The 17509-nt window shown below is 49.7% G+C and overlaps 1 protein-coding gene across 1 annotated transcript; it reads left to right on the top strand.

The window, feature by feature from the left end:
- The first annotated feature begins 2509 nt into the window (after window positions 1–2509).
- On the top strand, window positions 2510–10280 carry PSMD4 (proteasome 26S subunit ubiquitin receptor, non-ATPase 4). The gene is made up of 10 exons (XM_053277983.1): window positions 2510–2684; window positions 4151–4291; window positions 4499–4613; window positions 5703–5789; window positions 6188–6256; window positions 6353–6568; window positions 6650–6758; window positions 7602–7733; window positions 9147–9214; window positions 9876–10280. The coding sequence occupies exons 1-10, from the start codon at window positions 2659–2661 to the stop codon at window positions 10041–10043; spliced, it is 1131 nt and encodes a 376-aa protein (XP_053133958.1). The 5' UTR covers window positions 2510–2658; the 3' UTR covers window positions 10044–10280.
- The last annotated feature ends 7229 nt before the right edge of the window (window positions 10281–17509 follow it).

Below are 17509 nucleotides of genomic sequence, written 5' to 3'. Positions count from 1 at the left end.
AACCATGGATAGGTTCCAGACGTCAACCACACTAGATAATGGGGGAAGGTAATGGGAGGCAACCTAGAAAATTCATTACTTTCCTGGAAAATGAAGGAAAACTCTCCCATTGGAAAGGCATGGTTAATTATGCCTTCTGACAAACTTGGGCTGTTTTATTTAGAGACAAAGTCTGGACTTTCACAGAATGATTAACAAATATTTCAGGTAGCTGCATTTCAATCCACGTTGGATTTCCACAAAACTCGCTTAAGAAAATAACCAAAAAAACTGCACTAGATATCTTTGTTCATCCATCTCAGTCTCCTGACATTTGTATTTTTATGGTTTCATATATATAGTTTAGTTGACAGATATTAGACACATAATATATGTGGAAAGGAGAGCTGGTCTTTTGGTAGCAAGCATGACTTGTCCCCTATGCTAAGCAAGGTCTGCCCTGGTTTGCATTTGAATGGGAGACTACCTGTGTGAGCCCTGTAAGAGATTCCCCTTGGGGATGGAGCCACTCTGGGAAGAGCATCTAGGTTCCAAGTTCCCTTCCTGGCAGCATCTCCCAAGACAGGTCTGAGAAAGATTCCTGCCTGCAACCTTGGAGAAGCCGCTGCCAGTCTGTGAAAACAATACTGAGCTAGATGGACCAATGGTCTGACTCAGTATATGGCAGTTTCCTATGTGTGTGTGCATATATGTAGAGACTTTGTGGAGATACAGGGAACACTGAAAGGTTGTTTGGAGAGAGATGGTCTATTGGACACATACACGGATAGAGGAAGATTGTCTATTAGACAATTATATGCAGAGAGAGATTGTGAATTAGACATATATTGAGAGATGTGTAGAGATATATATTGGGCACATTAGATAGAGTGTGTGTGAGAGAGATTGTGAATTAGACATTGAGATGTGTAGAGATATTGGGCACGTTCTATAGATAGATAGTAAGGGAGAGAGAGAGATATTGTGAAAGGCATATGTTGACAGTAATATTATCTATTAAACATACATTATATATAGAGACAGATTGTGAATTAGACACATATAAGGAATATAATGATATTGAGAGATGTGTCGAGAGAGATATTTGGCACATGAGAGAGAGAGAGAGAGAGAGATTGAATTAGACACTGAGAGTAAGATTGTGTATTAGACATACATTATATATAGAGGGGGCACATTTGTGAATTAGACACATAATATAAAGATATTGTGTAGAGATATAAGGCACATAGACTATATGTGTATGTGTATATGGGGAGAGATTGTGAATTAGACATGCATTGATACTAAGATTATCTATTATATATACATTATATATAGAGGGGGGTATATATGAGAGAGATTGTGTCTTAGACACATACACTATATATGGAGAAAGAAATAGTGTAGAGAAAGATGAATATTGGACACTCTAACACACTATATATTGCAGTTACAGAGAGATTTTGTAGACCTATATATTATACACACGCGCATAGATGTTTGATTAAGTGCCGTCAGGTCGGTGTCAATTCTTAGCGACCACATTGATGGATTCTCTCCAGGATGATAATCTGTCTTCAACTTGGCCTTGAAGGTCTCTCAGTGGTGCGTTCATTGCTATCGTAACCAAGTCCATCCACTTTGCTGCTGGTCATCCTCTTCTTCTTGAGGCTGGTTGCTGTACCCGTTGTCAATAGTTTAGTCTGATTTACATTTAGTTGTCCCCTTTTTTCACTGTGCTCCTTGACTTTCATTTACTAGAGCTTGCAGATCATTCGCATCTTCAGCTGTCAGAGTGGGGTCATCAGCCTGGCGCAGGTTATTGCTGTTTCTTCCTCCAACTTTAAAACCTCGCTCATCTTCTTCCAGTAGACGTTTAGAGAAAGTGAATTTTATTTATTTATTTATTTATTTACATTTTCAGAGTCACCCAGCAAGTCTCATGGCTGAATGGGGATTTGAACCCAGGTCTCCCCGGCCCACCACTCTAACCACAGGGATTCTCAACGTTGGGTCCCCAGATGTTATTGGACTTCAACTCCCATAATTCCCAGCCCCAGTGACCTTTGGTTGGGGATTATGGGAGCTGAAGTCCAAAAACATCTGGGGACCCAACGTTGAGAATCCCTGCACTACACCATGCACGTATGGTGCCCTGTCCAGACGAACAGCTGCCTGTGTGATGTGCAAACCCATCACAGGGCGCTTTCTGGAATCTCCCCCATCCACGCAACAACCACCCCACTGTCTCCTCTCTCAAAGGGATTGTTCCCTGAAGTTGATGACTACAACTCCCAGCACCCCCAGGTGCAGTGGCCTTTGGCTGGGGATTCTGGGAGTTGTAGTCAACAACTTCTGGGTATCCCTGTGAGGGAACACCACGTGACCCCATCCACCCGTTCCCCAGCCCGCCGGACAAGCCGTCGCTAAGCACGCCGCGCTCTATCCGGAGGAGGAGGAGCGGCAGTAGGAAGAACTCCAACTCCCAGGAGGCGTTGCGCGAGGACCTGCCAAGAAGGAGGCCGCTGATTGGCCGGACCGGAGTTAGCAGGCAGGAAGCGGGGAAGAGAGATTCAGACTAGAGTGAGGGGAGCGCGAGAGAGGAAGAAGAAGAGGAGAAGCCGGAGGAGGAAGAAAAAGGAGGCGGCGGCCGAGGCTGTCTGGGAAGGGGTCACCATGGTCCTGGAAAGCACGATGGTCTGGTAAGCCAGAGAGGGCCCTGGGGGTGGAACAGGAGCCCCGCTGGGGAGGGCCGAGGCTCAGTTTCCCTGAGTCACGCTGGGGCCTAGAGGGGGGAATGGGGCAGGCGCCACACGCCGGGGGCGGCGGAGGTGGGGCTGGGGCTGGCAGCGCTGCCCGGAGAAGCTCAGCATCCGGAGCGGGGGGAGCGGGCTGCCAGTCCTTGGCCTTCGTCAGCCCCCTCAGCCCTCCAAGCTGGCAGACGGAGGCGATCCCTGGGGTGGGGAGGGAGGGAGGGAGGGAGGGGGGGCAGCTCCACCTGGGGTTGGGGTGGGGGGTGCAGTTGGGAGGCCAGGCGGCGTAATGGCCGCTTACATTTTGATTGATTGATTAAGTGCTGTCAAGTCAGTGTCGACGCTTAGCGACCACAGAGAGAGATTCTCTCCGGGATGATAATCTGTCTTCTACTTGGTCTTGAAGGTTTTTGTTGTTGTTATTTTTACATTGTATATCCTGCTCTTCCTCCAAGGAGCCCATAGCGGTGTACATGCGTATGTTTCTCCTCACAACAACCCTGTGAGGTCGGTTAGGCTGAGAGAGAAGTGACTGGCCCAGAGTCACCCAGCAAGTCTCATGGCTGGATGGGGATTTGAACTCAGGTCTCCCCGGTCCTCGTCCAGCACTCTAACCACTACACCACGCTGGCTCTCAAATGCAGGCCTCTCAGTGGTGCCTTCGTTGCTTTCATCATGGAGTTCATCCACCTGGCTGCTGGTCGTCCCCTGCTTTTACGTTTCATTTCATCATTTACTTGCGTTTTACATGGGTATATATCCACACCTGGATATATACCCACAGATACGGAAACTGTACACCCATACACTTCTCCCGGGTCTGGCAATGTGAGCTATGGCAATGGGGGGAACTCCTCTTGGGGGCGAGGTTTACATACTTCGCTTTTTACTGGTGTGCATGCGTGTGACTGCCTGCTTATGCACATACCTACACGTGTGTGTGTTTATATCACGCACACACAGAGAGAGAAATATGAACTGCAGGACTTTTCAGCTTCCACCTTCTTCAGTAGCTCTGATGTCATAACATCAGAGCAACTGAAGAAGGAGGAAGCCGAAATGTCTTGTGCTTTATGTTTCTGTTTCTTAGTCAACAATAAATTCATACAATTCCTTTTAACAGCATCCATCTGGGATCCAGAAAATAGGTGTATGGAGTTCTGTTTTCAGCTTTTAAAATTCATTAATTCTCTCTCTCTCTAGCTTTTTTGGATGGGAACTTGATGGGCTAAGTGTAAGATCTGGGGTGTGGAGAGATCAGTTGGTGTGGTGAGGCAACCCTGGCCCTATCTTGTAGGGAGCCTATGAGGCTAAAATGGGAGTTGTATGTGACATTCTGCGCTTCTTGCAGGAAAGGCTGCAAAAGGACAAGAAGATAACAAAATGATTCCTCTCCCCCCCCCCTTTCTTTCTAGCGTTGACAACAGCGAGTACATGAGAAATGGGGACTTCCTCCCGACCCGCCTCCAGGCCCAACAGGACGCGGTCAACATTGTCTGTCATTCGAAGACCCGTAGTAACCCTGAGAACAACGTCGGCCTCATAACTTTAGCCAAGTGTGTTGAGTTCAAATGCCTTTCTTTGAAATGGCTGGAGTGGGCTGAGGGCATCCTATCGGAAGGGACTTGACCTATATCAGTGGGGCAGTGGCCCCACACTTTTACAAGAGGCAGGACCTTCAGCCTGGCCTGCAAGATGGGAACTCCTCCTGCTGGCTTCCAGAGACCTGCCCCAAAAACCTTGTCTCTCTGTCTCTCTTCCAGTAACTGTGAGGTACTAACCACTCTGACGCCTGACACGGGCCGCATCCTCTCCAAGCTGCATTCAGTGCAGCCCAAAGGGAAGATCACCTTCTGCACGGGGATCCGAGTGGCTCACGTACGTCACATTCTCTCTGCTGCCCTGGCAGCCATCTTTGCTTTTCAGATAGGGAGATTTGAAAGGCCAAGGAGGTTATGAGCAGGGGGGTGGGGGTTGATGGGGCCTTGTACACCCTGCAACCAAAATTGGGATTGGAGGAGCATCCGGTGTGTTGGCAAAACTTGAAGAAAGAGGACAGGGAATGTGATCACATACTAGAGGAGAGCTAGTCTGGTGGTAGCAACCGTGGATGGTCCCCTTTGATAAGCAGTGTCTGCCCTGGTTTACATTTGAATGGGAGACTACATGTGTGAGCACTGGAAGGTAGGGCCTGGGGCTGGAGCTCACTGTAAGAGCACCTGCATTCTCGTGCAAGGCAAGTTCCCTCCCTGGCATCTCCAGGTTAGGGCTAGGAGATAATCCTGCCTGCAACCGTGGAGAATCTGCTGCCGGTCTGGGTAGACAATACTGAGCTAGTATGGGACACAGGTGGCCACCTCCTGCCGAGTCAGATCTTTGGTCCATCTAGCTCAGTATTGTCTACCCAGACTGGCAGCAGCTTCTCCAAGGTTGAAGAGGAGAGATGGTCTGGTGGTAGCAAGCAGGACTTGTCCCTTTAGCTAAGCAGGGTCCACCCTGGTTGCCTATGAATGGGAGACTAGAAGTGTGAGCACTGGAAGAGATTCCCCCCCAGGGGATGGAGCTGCTCTGGGAAGAGCATCTATGTTCTTCCCAGTTCCCTCCCTGGCAGCATCTCCAAGATAGGGCTGAAAGAGATCCCTGCCTGCAACCTTGGGGAAGCCGCTGCCAGTCTGGGTAGACAATACTGAGCTAGATAGAACAATGATCTGACTCAGTATATGGCAGCTTCCTATGTTCCTAAGGCTGCAGACAGGAATCTCTCTCAGTCCTACCTGGAGATGCCAGGGAGGGAGCTTGGTACTTTCTGTGTGCAAGCAGGCAAGGGCTCTAGGAATGTACTAAAATGAATGACAGGGGATGCCCACTGAAAAGCCCTAGTGCGTAGACCATCTGGGATTCCCTCTTACAGGGAGCATTGGATGGGACCGTAACTGCCTCTCTGCATCACTTGTTCTTCTCTTCCAGCTGGCCTTAAAACACCGCCAAGGCAAGAACCACAAGATGCGGATCATTGCCTTTGTTGGGAGCCCCGTGGAGGACAATGAGAAAGACGTAAGTGATTTATGTCCGAAAATACGAGGGATTCCAGAGCGCCATCCTCCATTGCTTCTGATGCTGGGGAATCACAGCAGAAATCCTTCCCGTTCTCTCCCCCACCCTGAACACACTCATTTCTGTCTTTAATTATTTTATTTATTTTTTACATTTATATCCCGCTCTTTCTCCAAGGAGCCCAGAGCAGTTTACATGGTTATTTTATCCTCACAACAACCCTGTGAGGTAGGTTAGGCTGAGAGTTAAGTGACTGGCCCAGAGCCACCCAGTGGCTGAATGGGGATTTGAACTCAGCTCTCTCCAGTCCTAGTCCAACACTCTAACCACTACACTGCACTGGCTCTGTCAGTGCCGAGCGTAGCCTTTAACCTCCCAGGGTTTTTTTTTCTTTGTAGCTGGTGAAACTGGCCAAGCGCTTGAAGAAAGAGAAGGTGAATGTGGATATCATCAATTTTGGGGAAGAGGTGAGACGTCACACCGGCAAGTTGTGAAGTTAAAATTGGTGCGTTTTGCTTGTGTCTCTGACTCCTCCTTTGCTGGCTTCCTTCCTACCACCCTAGGAAGCCAACACCGACAAGCTGACGGCCTTTATCAACACCCTGAACAGCAAAGATGGCACCGGCTCTCACCTGGTGACTGTGCCCCCTGGTCCCAGCCTTGCCGATGCCCTCATCAGCTCCCCGATCCTGGCCGGGGAAGGAGGAGCCATGCTGGGGCTGGGGGCGAGCGACTTTGAGTTTGGTGTGGACCCCAGCGCTGACCCGGAACTGGCCCTGGTAAGTGCCCCAGTCAGGGAGCGGCCTTTGGCCACGTCCCTGGGCGTCCCTGGGGCCTGATCCGCCACCTTGCTCCCTCAGGCTCTCCGGGTGTCCATGGAGGAGCAGAGGCAGAGGCAGGAAGAGGAAGCGAGGAGGGCCGCGGCTGCCTCGGCAGCAGAAGCAGGGATTCCAGCTACCGGTGGGGATGGTAAGAAAACGAGCAGGCAGCCTCCCTCTTCTGCTGGCTGAGTCCAGGGGGGGTGCCAGATGTCTTCACTACTTCTCAAGTAAGGGTCACTTCAGCAAAAAAAACCCCAAAACCTTTGATGGTGAGAGCCGTTTCCCACTGTGCTGACTTCTGCACAGGGCTGTGCTTTTCTCGGTGCTGGGAGGACCCTTTAAGAGGGATGCTCTTAAGAGCTCTGCAGCGAAAGCGCTGGGAAGGGCTACACTTCCCAGCATGCCGTGCACGCCTTCTAAGCTGGTGCAGGGGCTCAAATGAGCTCTCTTGCCCTTAAAGGAGCCCCGTTTGGCCCTGGGCACAGCATAACACTGCATGGTGGAAATAAGTCGCCTCTGCATGGTGCAGAGTATTCCACTCCGGCTGGAGCTGCAGACAGGCCAGATAAACAGTTAGGAAGCCGCACTTCGGGTTGATGGGGCTGTCCCTGCCTCCACCCTTTACCAGGCTTGGCAAGGAAGAACACTGCCTTCATGTTGCTCTTCTATCTTGAAAGTATGGTGAAAGTCCAAGTGGAACCTCCATGGTCACAAGCAGTATACCGCAGTTCCCCAGGCACTGGGGGGCAAACGGGGAGAGGCAAGCCACAGAGGGATAGTGGTTGTCTAGGTGCCCAGCTTGTGAGCATCTTGGAGGCTCCTTGCTGTCCACTGATGGAAGCAGGGTGCTAGGCTGCTCGGGGTCTTTGGTCTGATCCAGCAAGGCCCTTCGCATATGCTGAGAAGTGTCTCTGGGAATGAGGGGGAGCAGTTCTAGATGGAGCATGCCAATCTCTATTCCCCCCCCCCCCGCAATCTCTCTGTACACTAGATTCAGACGACGCCTTGCTCAAGATGACCATTGGCCAGCAGGAATTTGGCCGAGCCGGCCTGCCTGACCTGAGCACCATGACTGAAGAGGAGCAGATTGCCTATGCCATGCAGATGTCCCTTCAAGGATCTGGTGAGCAGCAGGAGCACCACCATCTGCGTGTCCCGATGATGACCTTGACTTGTTAGCCGCCCCATAACAAATTGTTCTCTGCATGGTTTACAGCGCAACACTAAAACACAAGATAAAAACACACAACACATTAAATCATAAGAGACCCCCCCAAAAAAGCGGGGTGTGGGGGAAAGAAAATACAAAAAAAATTAGAAGACATTTTTAAAAACCCAGTTAAAATCAGCTCAAAATTTTAAAAGGCCTGGCTTCTAAAAGAACAAAGTGATGAAGCCAGGCAAACTTCACTGGGGAGACGGTTGCATAAACAGGATGCCGCCACGGGAAAGCCCCTCTCCCTGCTAGCCACCCATCTAGTAGCCACAATGCAGCCGGCTTGCTGAAGCAGAGCAGGTCTTAGGGTGGTCAGTGCCTGGATGCGAGACCCCATGTATGCCACCTGCTGGGGCCGTAGCTACTGGATCTGCTTCCCATAGAAAAGGTCCCTGGCAGCATCTCCAGGCAGGGCTGGGAAAGACTCCGGCCCGGAACCTTGGAGAGCTGCTTCCGGTCCGTGTAGGCAGTACGCAACCAGATGGTACAAGGCAGCTTCCTATGAAGCAGCAACTGCCAAGGCCTCTCGGCTGTCTTGAACTGCCTGAGCTTGGATTGTGTTTTATTTATTAATTTGCTACATTTATATTCCACTCTTCCTCCAAGGAGCCCAGAGCAAGGGCTCTGTACGTGGTTGTGTTTATCCTCACAACATCCCTGGGAGGTAGGTTAGTCTGAGAGAGAGAGAGAGAGAGAGAGAGAGAGAGAGAGAGAGAGAGAAGGAACTGGCCCAGAGTCACCCAGTGAGTTTTGTATGACTGAATGGGGATTTGAACACAGGTCTCCAGCTCTCTAATCACCACACCACACAGGATGGCATAGCTGTTTTTGTCCTCCTCTTCAAAACTCTAGAGCAGTGGTGGGTTCAAGCATAACGCAAAACCATGCTCTTGTGGTAACCAGAGTTAAAAATCTGCACAGTGAGTGGATTCAGACACCCCACCAAACCAGCTTCTAACTAAAGTTTCCTTAAGCAGCCTGGATCAGCACCAGGAATGATCACTACAGGTGGCTGTTTGATAGCAGACCTCTTGATCGAATTTTTTTTTTTAAGTCTGTTATGGGGGTTGTAAGATCAGGGTTTCTAGTGTGGTAATGTCGTCCTTGAGATGATCTGAACTCGGGTCTTCTAAATGGAAGCACCTGATGCAGGGGTTTCCAAACTCAGTTCCCCAGGTGCCGCCAGACTACAACTTCCATCACCCCTGCCACTGTGGCAGGGGGTGATGGGAGTTGTAGTCTTTGACCTAGCGGCTTCGTCTTACGAGTTGGAACTGCAGAACAAGTTGATTGGGGGCTAAAATGATTTCGTCCTTTCAGAGTTTGGACAAGGCGAGTTGGCTGAGGTGGACAGCAGTGCTGACATGGACACATCAGAGCCCACAAAGGTTTGTAGCTGGGGGGGGGGGGAGGGACTAAATCCTAGTTTGGCTCATCCACTGCTTGAGTTCCCTGGAGCTAGGAAGGATTCTGCAGCACGTTCTTGTGGTTTAGCAATAAATATTTTATTTATGTTACATATTTTTATACTGCCCAAAACCTACGTCTCTGGGATTCCCCCCCACCCCCGCTCAATACCAGCTGGGATAAAAGTTTCACCCCTAATCCAGGTGCACAATCAGGGGAGGGTGGCAACATCACCCTCTTGTCCCCCCCGCCAGATGTTTAGGGATATATTAATAGGGAGTGAGGATTAAGAGGTTGTGGGAAAGGTGGGTTTCGAGGAGGGATTTGACTGGAGTGTGGGAGATGGAAACCTTCTGGGGTGTGGAGAAGGGGGTTCCAGGCCTAAGGGGAAGCAAGGGAGAAAGGGTAGAATTGGTTGAGGGAGCTGGAGAGCTTTAGGACCTAGCGGCGGCGGGGGGTGGGGTTCCAGGAGGCAGGGGAGAAACACTGGGGACCTAGAGAGCTTTAGGGCTTGGGGAGCCAGGGAAAGCCATTGGAGTGTTTCACAAGATCCGGAGACCTCGGGCAGCGGAGGGGTGCATGGCTGGGCAAACATAGGTCCCAGGCAGGGCCCTTGGTGATCTGTGCGACTCCCCCACCCAGGAAGAAGACGACTATGACGTGATGCAGGACCCCGAGTTCCTCCAGAGTGTGCTGGAGAACCTGCCGGGGGTCGACCCCAACAATGAGGCCATCCGCAATGCCATGGGGTCGCTGGCCTCCCAGGCCTCCAAGGAGAACAAAGAGAAAAAGGAGGAGGAGAAGAAATGACGGGGCTCCCCCCTCCCCCCTTCTCCTGTGCGTGGTTGGGAGCGTCTCCACCTTTGCATGCCCCAGTACGCATCGCCGAATCCCCGTCCGTTTCCGTAATCTTTCCTCTCCAGGCTAGCTGGGGAAGCCGTCACTAGGGTATTGGGGAGAGCAGGTAGGATCTCTTTTTGTGGGTTTTTCTCCCTCCTTTTGGGGGGTTGCGGTTCAAAAGGTAATAAAGACCTTAATTTTTCTCCACGTTCCTTTCTCCTCTCTTTCTCTCATAAACACGTTGCTAAGATTGAAGGCTGTGGTTGCTATGTTGGAACCAAACAATAGGAAATAGATTGCCCAACCCGCTTTCTGTTGTTCCAGTCTGCAACTGGAATAATCTCTGTGGCTGAGCAAGAGATCTGCCAAGCTCAGAAGCTGGCGCTGTCCTCGCAGTAACCTCAGTGGGGCCACTAAAGAGAGGTTATTGTGCATCTCAACGTAGAACCTCAAGGGAGGTTTCTTCCTTGGGAGGGCTAGCGAGCGTCACCTAGGTCAGATCAAGAAATGTAGGCATGGGTTAGAGATGTGTGAAACTTGCAAGTGGTTGCTCCCCTGGGAACATAAGAGCCTTGCTGGTGTGACCAAGATGGCTTCATCTCTTTCATCATTGGATATCGAGCTTGACATCTCCCCACTTCTCCAAGTTCACAAGGAGAACTTGAAGGCCATGGCTTGTCCTCTGAGTACCAGGGCAAACATTAAAACAATTAAAACAAATTAAAAACCCTGAAAGGTCAGGCCAAACAGATGGGTTTTTAAAGGGCTCATGTTAAGCTGTCATGGCCCATAGTCACGGATATGGTCCGTGGCCCACGAATTTTGCCCATCGGTACCATCTTGGGAGATGGATGCTCATAGTGATTTGTGGCAACATCTGCCCCACCGCACCCCCAGAACTGGAAAATAGGCAATCGCGTTGTCACAGCATTTACAGCTCTCTGTGTGCCATCCAGTGGTCCCTCCTAATTTTTTTGCATCTGTTTGCGGAACGGGTTTTGCTCTGGGTGGCAGTATCAAGGCAGTGTGTGTGCACACCTGCATTCAGAGGGGGGCCTTCCTGATTCAACCTGAGCGGGATCTAAAATGAACTGAGCAGACATCCAAGAACGTGTGAACGCCTTAGAGGGGACAGTGGTGCCATCACCCGTTTATCCCTACCCAAAAAAACCACACGCGCACACGGTGAAATTGCAGTCACTTTTGCACAGAGGAAAGGCTTGGGGTTGGTGGTCTTTCTAATTTTTTTCATCTGTGTGCAAAATGAGTTTTCTTCTGGGTGGCAGTATCAAGGCAGTGTGTGCACATGTGCACTCAGATGAGGGCTTTTGTGATTAAACCCGAGTGGGATCTAAAATGAACTTAGTGGACATCAAGAAAGGTGTGTGTGCATGCACAGGAGCACACCTTAGAGGGAATGCTGGTTGGGGTCAAAATGAGCAAATGGCTGTCCTCTCTCCATGGAGTAATCTTTGGAGGACATTCCCACCCATTCTCATTTCCAGTCCTCCAGCAACACTGATAAAATTTAAGAAGTTTTGGCTGCTGCAGGCCTGATGCTCAGGACCAGACAAGCAGGAGAACACACTGCAAGCCTTGCTATGCTCTTGCCTCTTCCCCCACCTCTAGCGGGGTAGACCTTGTCAAAAACCGCAGTGAGCGTTTGGCTCCCCTGGAGGGTACTGGCCACCCCAGCTGGCTCATGTAGTCGGACTTCTCCTCCTGTGACTTCGTTGAATCCTGTTTTGTGGCTGTCGCCACTCTCCATGGCAGCCAATCTGATAGCTCTGCTTGTCTTGGGTGAAGGACTTCCTCTGGTCTGTCTCAAATCTCTCTTGCCCATTGATTTCACTCAGTGCTCCAAGTTCAGCCAGTGAGGGAGGAATATGTCTTTGCTTTCTGCAAACCCAGCGTGGTTTTCTAGATCTGACTCCCACTTCCAGTTTCCTAGCTCTCTTGCCTCCCAAGTTTTCTCTCTAGGGGAGCAAGATCTCAAGATGTCACATGCAATTCTGCAAATTCTTACGCCAAGAAGGGGGCAGGATGGAGTGGAAGAGGGCAGGCTGAACTTCAAACCTTCAGAGATGCTGGTGGGGCAAGATTTTTCCCCTCTTCCATATTACTGTAATTACCCAAATAGAAGATGACTCTGAATTTTAAGATGATGTCTTAAAAGATATCAGTTAAGTACAAGTTATACCTATGCAGGTGGACCTTGTCACTCGCGGACCCATTTCCCATATCTGGTTGGGCAATAGGGACCTGACCTCAGTATAAGCCTTTAAATAAAAAGATTAATATCCATGGTTCCTAGGTGGCCAGAAATGACCTCAGAGTTCATTTCCAGTCACCATTTTGTAGAAAGGAGCCATTTTGTGTGGGGTGGGGATTTATGTGCTTTTTCATAGAAAATTGATTGAACCGGGAGTTTTTTTGGTGGGGGCATTTGCCAGACAGCTGGAGATCCACAGAGCATGGTCCAGCGCTTTATTTCTCTTTTAAGCCATTTTTTGTCCTTTTTCCGACCCCGAGGAACCTGACCCCCCAATTCCCATTGCCTCGGTGTGTTATCTATGGTTCTGTTATCCGCACTTGTAGCCGAGAACAGGACCCCACAGTTAACAAGGTCCACCTGTACTTACCCAATAGAAAGATGACTCGGAATCTAAAATGACCACCCCCCACTACTTAACAGGAAAGGAATATGAAAAAACCCTCCTCTTTGATCTGGGTAAATAGGGTATGGTTTCTTCTGAGGAGAATGGAGGGTGAGAGACCAGCCTAGAAAAGGATTGCCTGTATTCCTCATTCCCTTTTAAAAATCTGGAATTGGAGCTCAGAGGGTTGGATCCAGGGAGCAGAATCATAGTGCTGCTTTGTAAATGCTCGCACAAGAGCTCGTGCAGGGCTACATGGGCTCCTGTTTGTCAAGTGCCTCACGCAAGTGGAAGAGCACCTTGGAATAGAATTGGACTTCTGTCCTGCAACATTCTAGTGCCAGGCATAAAATAGCACTTCCACATGTGAGGAGCATCCACATGTGGAAGGGCACCTTTTCGATACAACTGAATGTGTGGTTTTGGGGTGAGGGTTGGGTTTTTCCAAGAATAATAACTTAGAATTCTACATGGTGGGAAGTTGGTTTCTCCCACTTGTATGTCACTTGTGTTTCTTTTATTCTTTATGCTTTTTTGTTAGCTTACTTTCTAGTAGGCTTGTGAAATTACCTGGCATTCTGTGTGTGTCATAATGCCTGGACCAATATGAACCAAATCGGGTACAGTTGTAGGCCCACATAGGGACACCTCAACGACGTAGCTTGTAATGATGTCATCCACCCCAATCCAAGATGGCGGACGTGTGAACGTTTGATGTGCAAGTGGGCTAACATGTGAACCGCCTAATTGTTTTGAACCAGATTTAGTCAAGGTGTAGGGATAATGAAAGGAAAGTTGGCAGATTACTTCTTACTAGAACAATCTGTTCGCTCTACGGAAGGGATTGGAGATCTACACCAAGGCCTGATGGGGGGAAAATCAGCCACCTTTCTGGCTTGTAAAATTTCTGCAGAATTTCCTGTCATAAGCACCAGCATCCAGTTTCCCACAGTGGCCCATCAGATGTCTTTGGGAAGCCCCCAAGCAGGAGATGAAGGCATGGCCTCTCTCCTGTTGGTGCTTCACTGCAACTGGTAAGAACATAAGAAGAGCCCTGCTGGATCAGGCCCAAGAATGCCCATCTTGTCCAGCATCCTGTTTCACACAGTGGCCCACCAGATGCCGCTGGAAGCCACAGGCAGGAGTTGAGGGCATGCCCTCTCACCTGCCATTACTCCCCCACAACTGGTACTCAGAGGCATCCTGCCTTTGAGGCTGGAGGTGGCCTATAGCCCCCTGACTAGTAGCCATTGATAGACCTCTCCTCCATGCAGTTATCCAAACCCCTCTTGAAGCCATCCAGGTTGTCACCACATCTTGTGGCAGAGAATTCCACAAGTTGATTATGAGTTGTGTGAAACAGTACTTCTGTTAGTTAGTACTAGATTTCCTGGTAATCAGTTTCATGGGATGACCCCTGGTTCTAGTGTTACGGGAAAGGGAGAAGAATTGCTCTCTCTCCACTTTCTCCACACCATGCATGATTTTATAGACCTCTCTCATATCTCCCCACAGTCGTCTTTTTTTTTCTTTTTTTTTTCTAAACTAAAAGTATTCAGAGGAATCCTGCCCCTGAGCCTGGAGGTAGCCTGTCGCCATCAGGACTAGTAGTCGTTGATAGACTTGTCCTGCATAAATTTGTCTGAGCCCCTTTTAAGGCCATCCAAGCTGGTGGCCATTGCCACATCCTATGGCAGAAAATCCCATAGATGTGTGCTGGGTGAAAAAGTACTCCCTTTTGTCTTTTCTGTCTTTCCAGTGTTTCTCAAGCTTTGCTGGATAAATTTATCTCTGTTTCTCAAGCATGTCTTTGACAGTCCTGAGGTCTAGTAACTTGCTTTTTAAAAAACAACAAAATGAAAGTTCATCTTTGAAAAGTGAAATCTGTACTAGCACGTTCTGCAACTGTCACAGACACCGCTCAACTCGGAGGTTTTCCTTGTACCATGTTAATCTGTTTTGAACGCTCTTGGAGTGAAAAATGGTCACACACCTTTATTTTCTTTTATTGCTACTGATTTGGTTATACAAGGCCAAGAAGCAGGAAATGACCCCCCACACACACACCTCAGAACACAAGCCTGAGCGGTAGTTAAATTGAATCTGAACCCCCTTTGTATTATAGGTTTCTTGCATTTCTTTCCACTGAATGCAGGATCTCACATTGTGCATTCATTCATGTGTCAGGAATGGTAGTTGTGCTCTTCACGAACCTCTCCAGCTTGATTTTTAAGCCGTTCTAGTCATGGGGTGCCGCGGTGACGCTGGAAAGAAACACACGTTGAGGTTTGTGTCAGGGACGTTCTGAAAGGGAAGCTGGACTATTGGAAACTGGGCTTCCTTTTGTGAAACGTGTATCAGGGTGTTGAGCAGTTCTCTCTCCTCCCACCAGAGGGCGCAAGTCACCGCCAAGGAAGGAATTTTGGGGCAGGGATTTTTGACCCTGTATCACACAGGGGTCCTTTTGCACCCCTGCTGTCAAACTGCAGGGTTTCTCTCCCAGCAGTGATTAATTTGCCACTGTAAAGTGCATATTCCCCACTGAACTGGCAGAGAAGAGAGGAGAGAAGGGAAGTATTGTCAAGCTAGTGATTATGGCTATCTTGTCTTTCCAGTGTTGGTTTATAACTTGGCTCCCTTGCTTAAGGCGCCTGCAGTGACTTGGTCTCTGCTGTTCTCAGTGGACTATTGGCCAGTTTCCAGCAGCCTGTTGGTGGTTGGGATTATTTCAAAGAATACTGGTTGTCGGGTCTGATAGCCTGACTTTGCAGCTGGCTTAAAGCCCATCCATGTTAGGGATCGCCTTATCGCAGATTAGTTATGCCTTAAAGGTTCAGACATCCTGACCTTTGCTTTGTAACACGCGGCATTGGACCGGCCCAGATTCTAGTTCTACAAATATAGACCAAGATTGGCCACCCCTCAGTCATGGTAGAACACCCATTCTTTGGCTTGTGGGATGCTGTGATGAGGACTGATACGTGAACAGACTTGTGTCTTTTTGCTGATGGGGTGATCTGTGTGTGTACACTGTCTGCGGAGTCTGACTCATGGTCCCTCTAGCTCAGCATTGTCTGCACTGACCTGCAGCAGCTGTCCAGGGTTTCAAACGGCAAACCCTGTTTGCTTTGTGAATTGAAACCCTGTCTTCCAAAGAGAGCAGGGGATTGAGTCTGGGGCCTCCTGCATGCGATCAAGATGCTCTGCCACTGAACTGCGGCCTCATTCCCCATAAATAGCTGCCTTATACTGAAGTCAGACCCTTGGTCCATCTAACTCAGTATTGTCCACTCGGGCTGGCAGTGACTTTTCAAGGTTTTAGGCAGGACTCTTTTCTCAGCCTGACCCAGGATCATCTACACGCAAAGGAGCTACTCTATTTCTGAGCTACAGCCCCATCCCTGAAAGGGACTAGAGAGGTCTCTAGCACCTTCTGAATCTAGAGTTGGACATCCTGTGTTTTTGTGAGCATGAGCAGGCTCGGATCTCTGAACTGGAAAAGTGACGTTTTGGCAGCATTCCTGGGCTTGGCCTCTGGGTGTGCTTTTGTGACCAGGAAGTGTCCCGGTCCATTCCAGCCTCTCAGTGCCACTTACGTGCAACGTTATTCACCAGGTATGTCGGCTTGTTGCTGCACAGCAAGGCGGTCAGGCTGCCCAGAGATCCAGTCCCCACGATTTGCACATCCGAAGTGATCCCCAGGGTGGCGTTTTTCTGCAATGGAATTAGAATTTGGTACAGCAAAAAAACGAGCTTCTCTTTGTGAGCTGTGGGGAGGGGGAAAGAGCTTGCAGGCTGCTAAAGACCGCCCTAAAAAACCACGCTGAGGGTCTTCTCTGGCACCTCTGAAAGGCTGCAGCCGTGGGAACTAGATGCTTGACTTTCTAAACAGAAAGGTGAGATGCTGAGTTTGATGCTCGGTACAGAATAACTGAGCGTACCTGTTGGGCCTTGTGGCTTCTGTCCCCTCACTAGGATCACAACTAATCCGTGAAATTCAGTGCATGCCACCTGCGATCCTGATCCTTGATTTGTACAAACTTGACTTGTTTTGATAACAAGCCAGGCAAGGAGATTTCAAGCCAGTGGGAAGCTGGGTGCCAAGAACAGGCCTCCCAAATGGCGCTTGAAACATTCTGAGCTTGTTTGGTTGGAACAACCACCTTGACCAGTTGTTCCAACGGAACGTTCTGGGCATTTGTATTCTGTTCCGAGCTTGAAATGGGAGTGCAAATCCTGTTCTGTGCACATCTCTATAGTAACTCATGCTTGCTGCCACCAGACCAGCTCTCCTTCCGTCCAGAGGCCTGTAGTTGCTCCTGGGTCTCCTCTCCAAGCCTGCCTCCCAAAGTTGCCGTTCCTTACCAGGACAGCTTGAAAGTAACCCTCCAGTTCCTGGCACGATGGCAGTGGTTCAGAGGCCTCCATCTTGCGGGCGACGCAGCCTTCTGGTTGGCCGTGATACACCATCAGGTGCTAGAAAAAGGAACGGTCAAAGAGGTTGCCCGGAAAAAGAGGCACCCTAACGCTCCTCTGCCCCCCACCCCAATAACCAAGAAAAGACTAGGCCCGTCCACACGGCCTGAAACGGGGTCAGAGAGGCTGCCAGCCGGAGTACAAGAGCCGTGCGTACTCCTGATCCACAGTTGTGTGAACCAGGTAGAAGGGGGAGTGGTGGTGTGGTGGGAAGCGGGAGGTGGGTGGGAGGGGAATGTCCTACCTGCAGGTCGTCACCAGCGTTTTATTGAGGGTGGGTTGAACACTGTCTGCCCAGCCTCC

The sequence above is a fragment of the Hemicordylus capensis genome, chromosome 14 (assembly GCF_027244095.1).
Source record: "Hemicordylus capensis ecotype Gifberg chromosome 14, rHemCap1.1.pri, whole genome shotgun sequence".
Lineage (NCBI taxonomy): Eukaryota > Metazoa > Chordata > Lepidosauria > Squamata > Cordylidae > Hemicordylus > Hemicordylus capensis.
The sequence above is the reverse complement of the archived record's forward strand: the minus strand, read 5'-3'. Positions and strand labels throughout refer to the sequence as shown.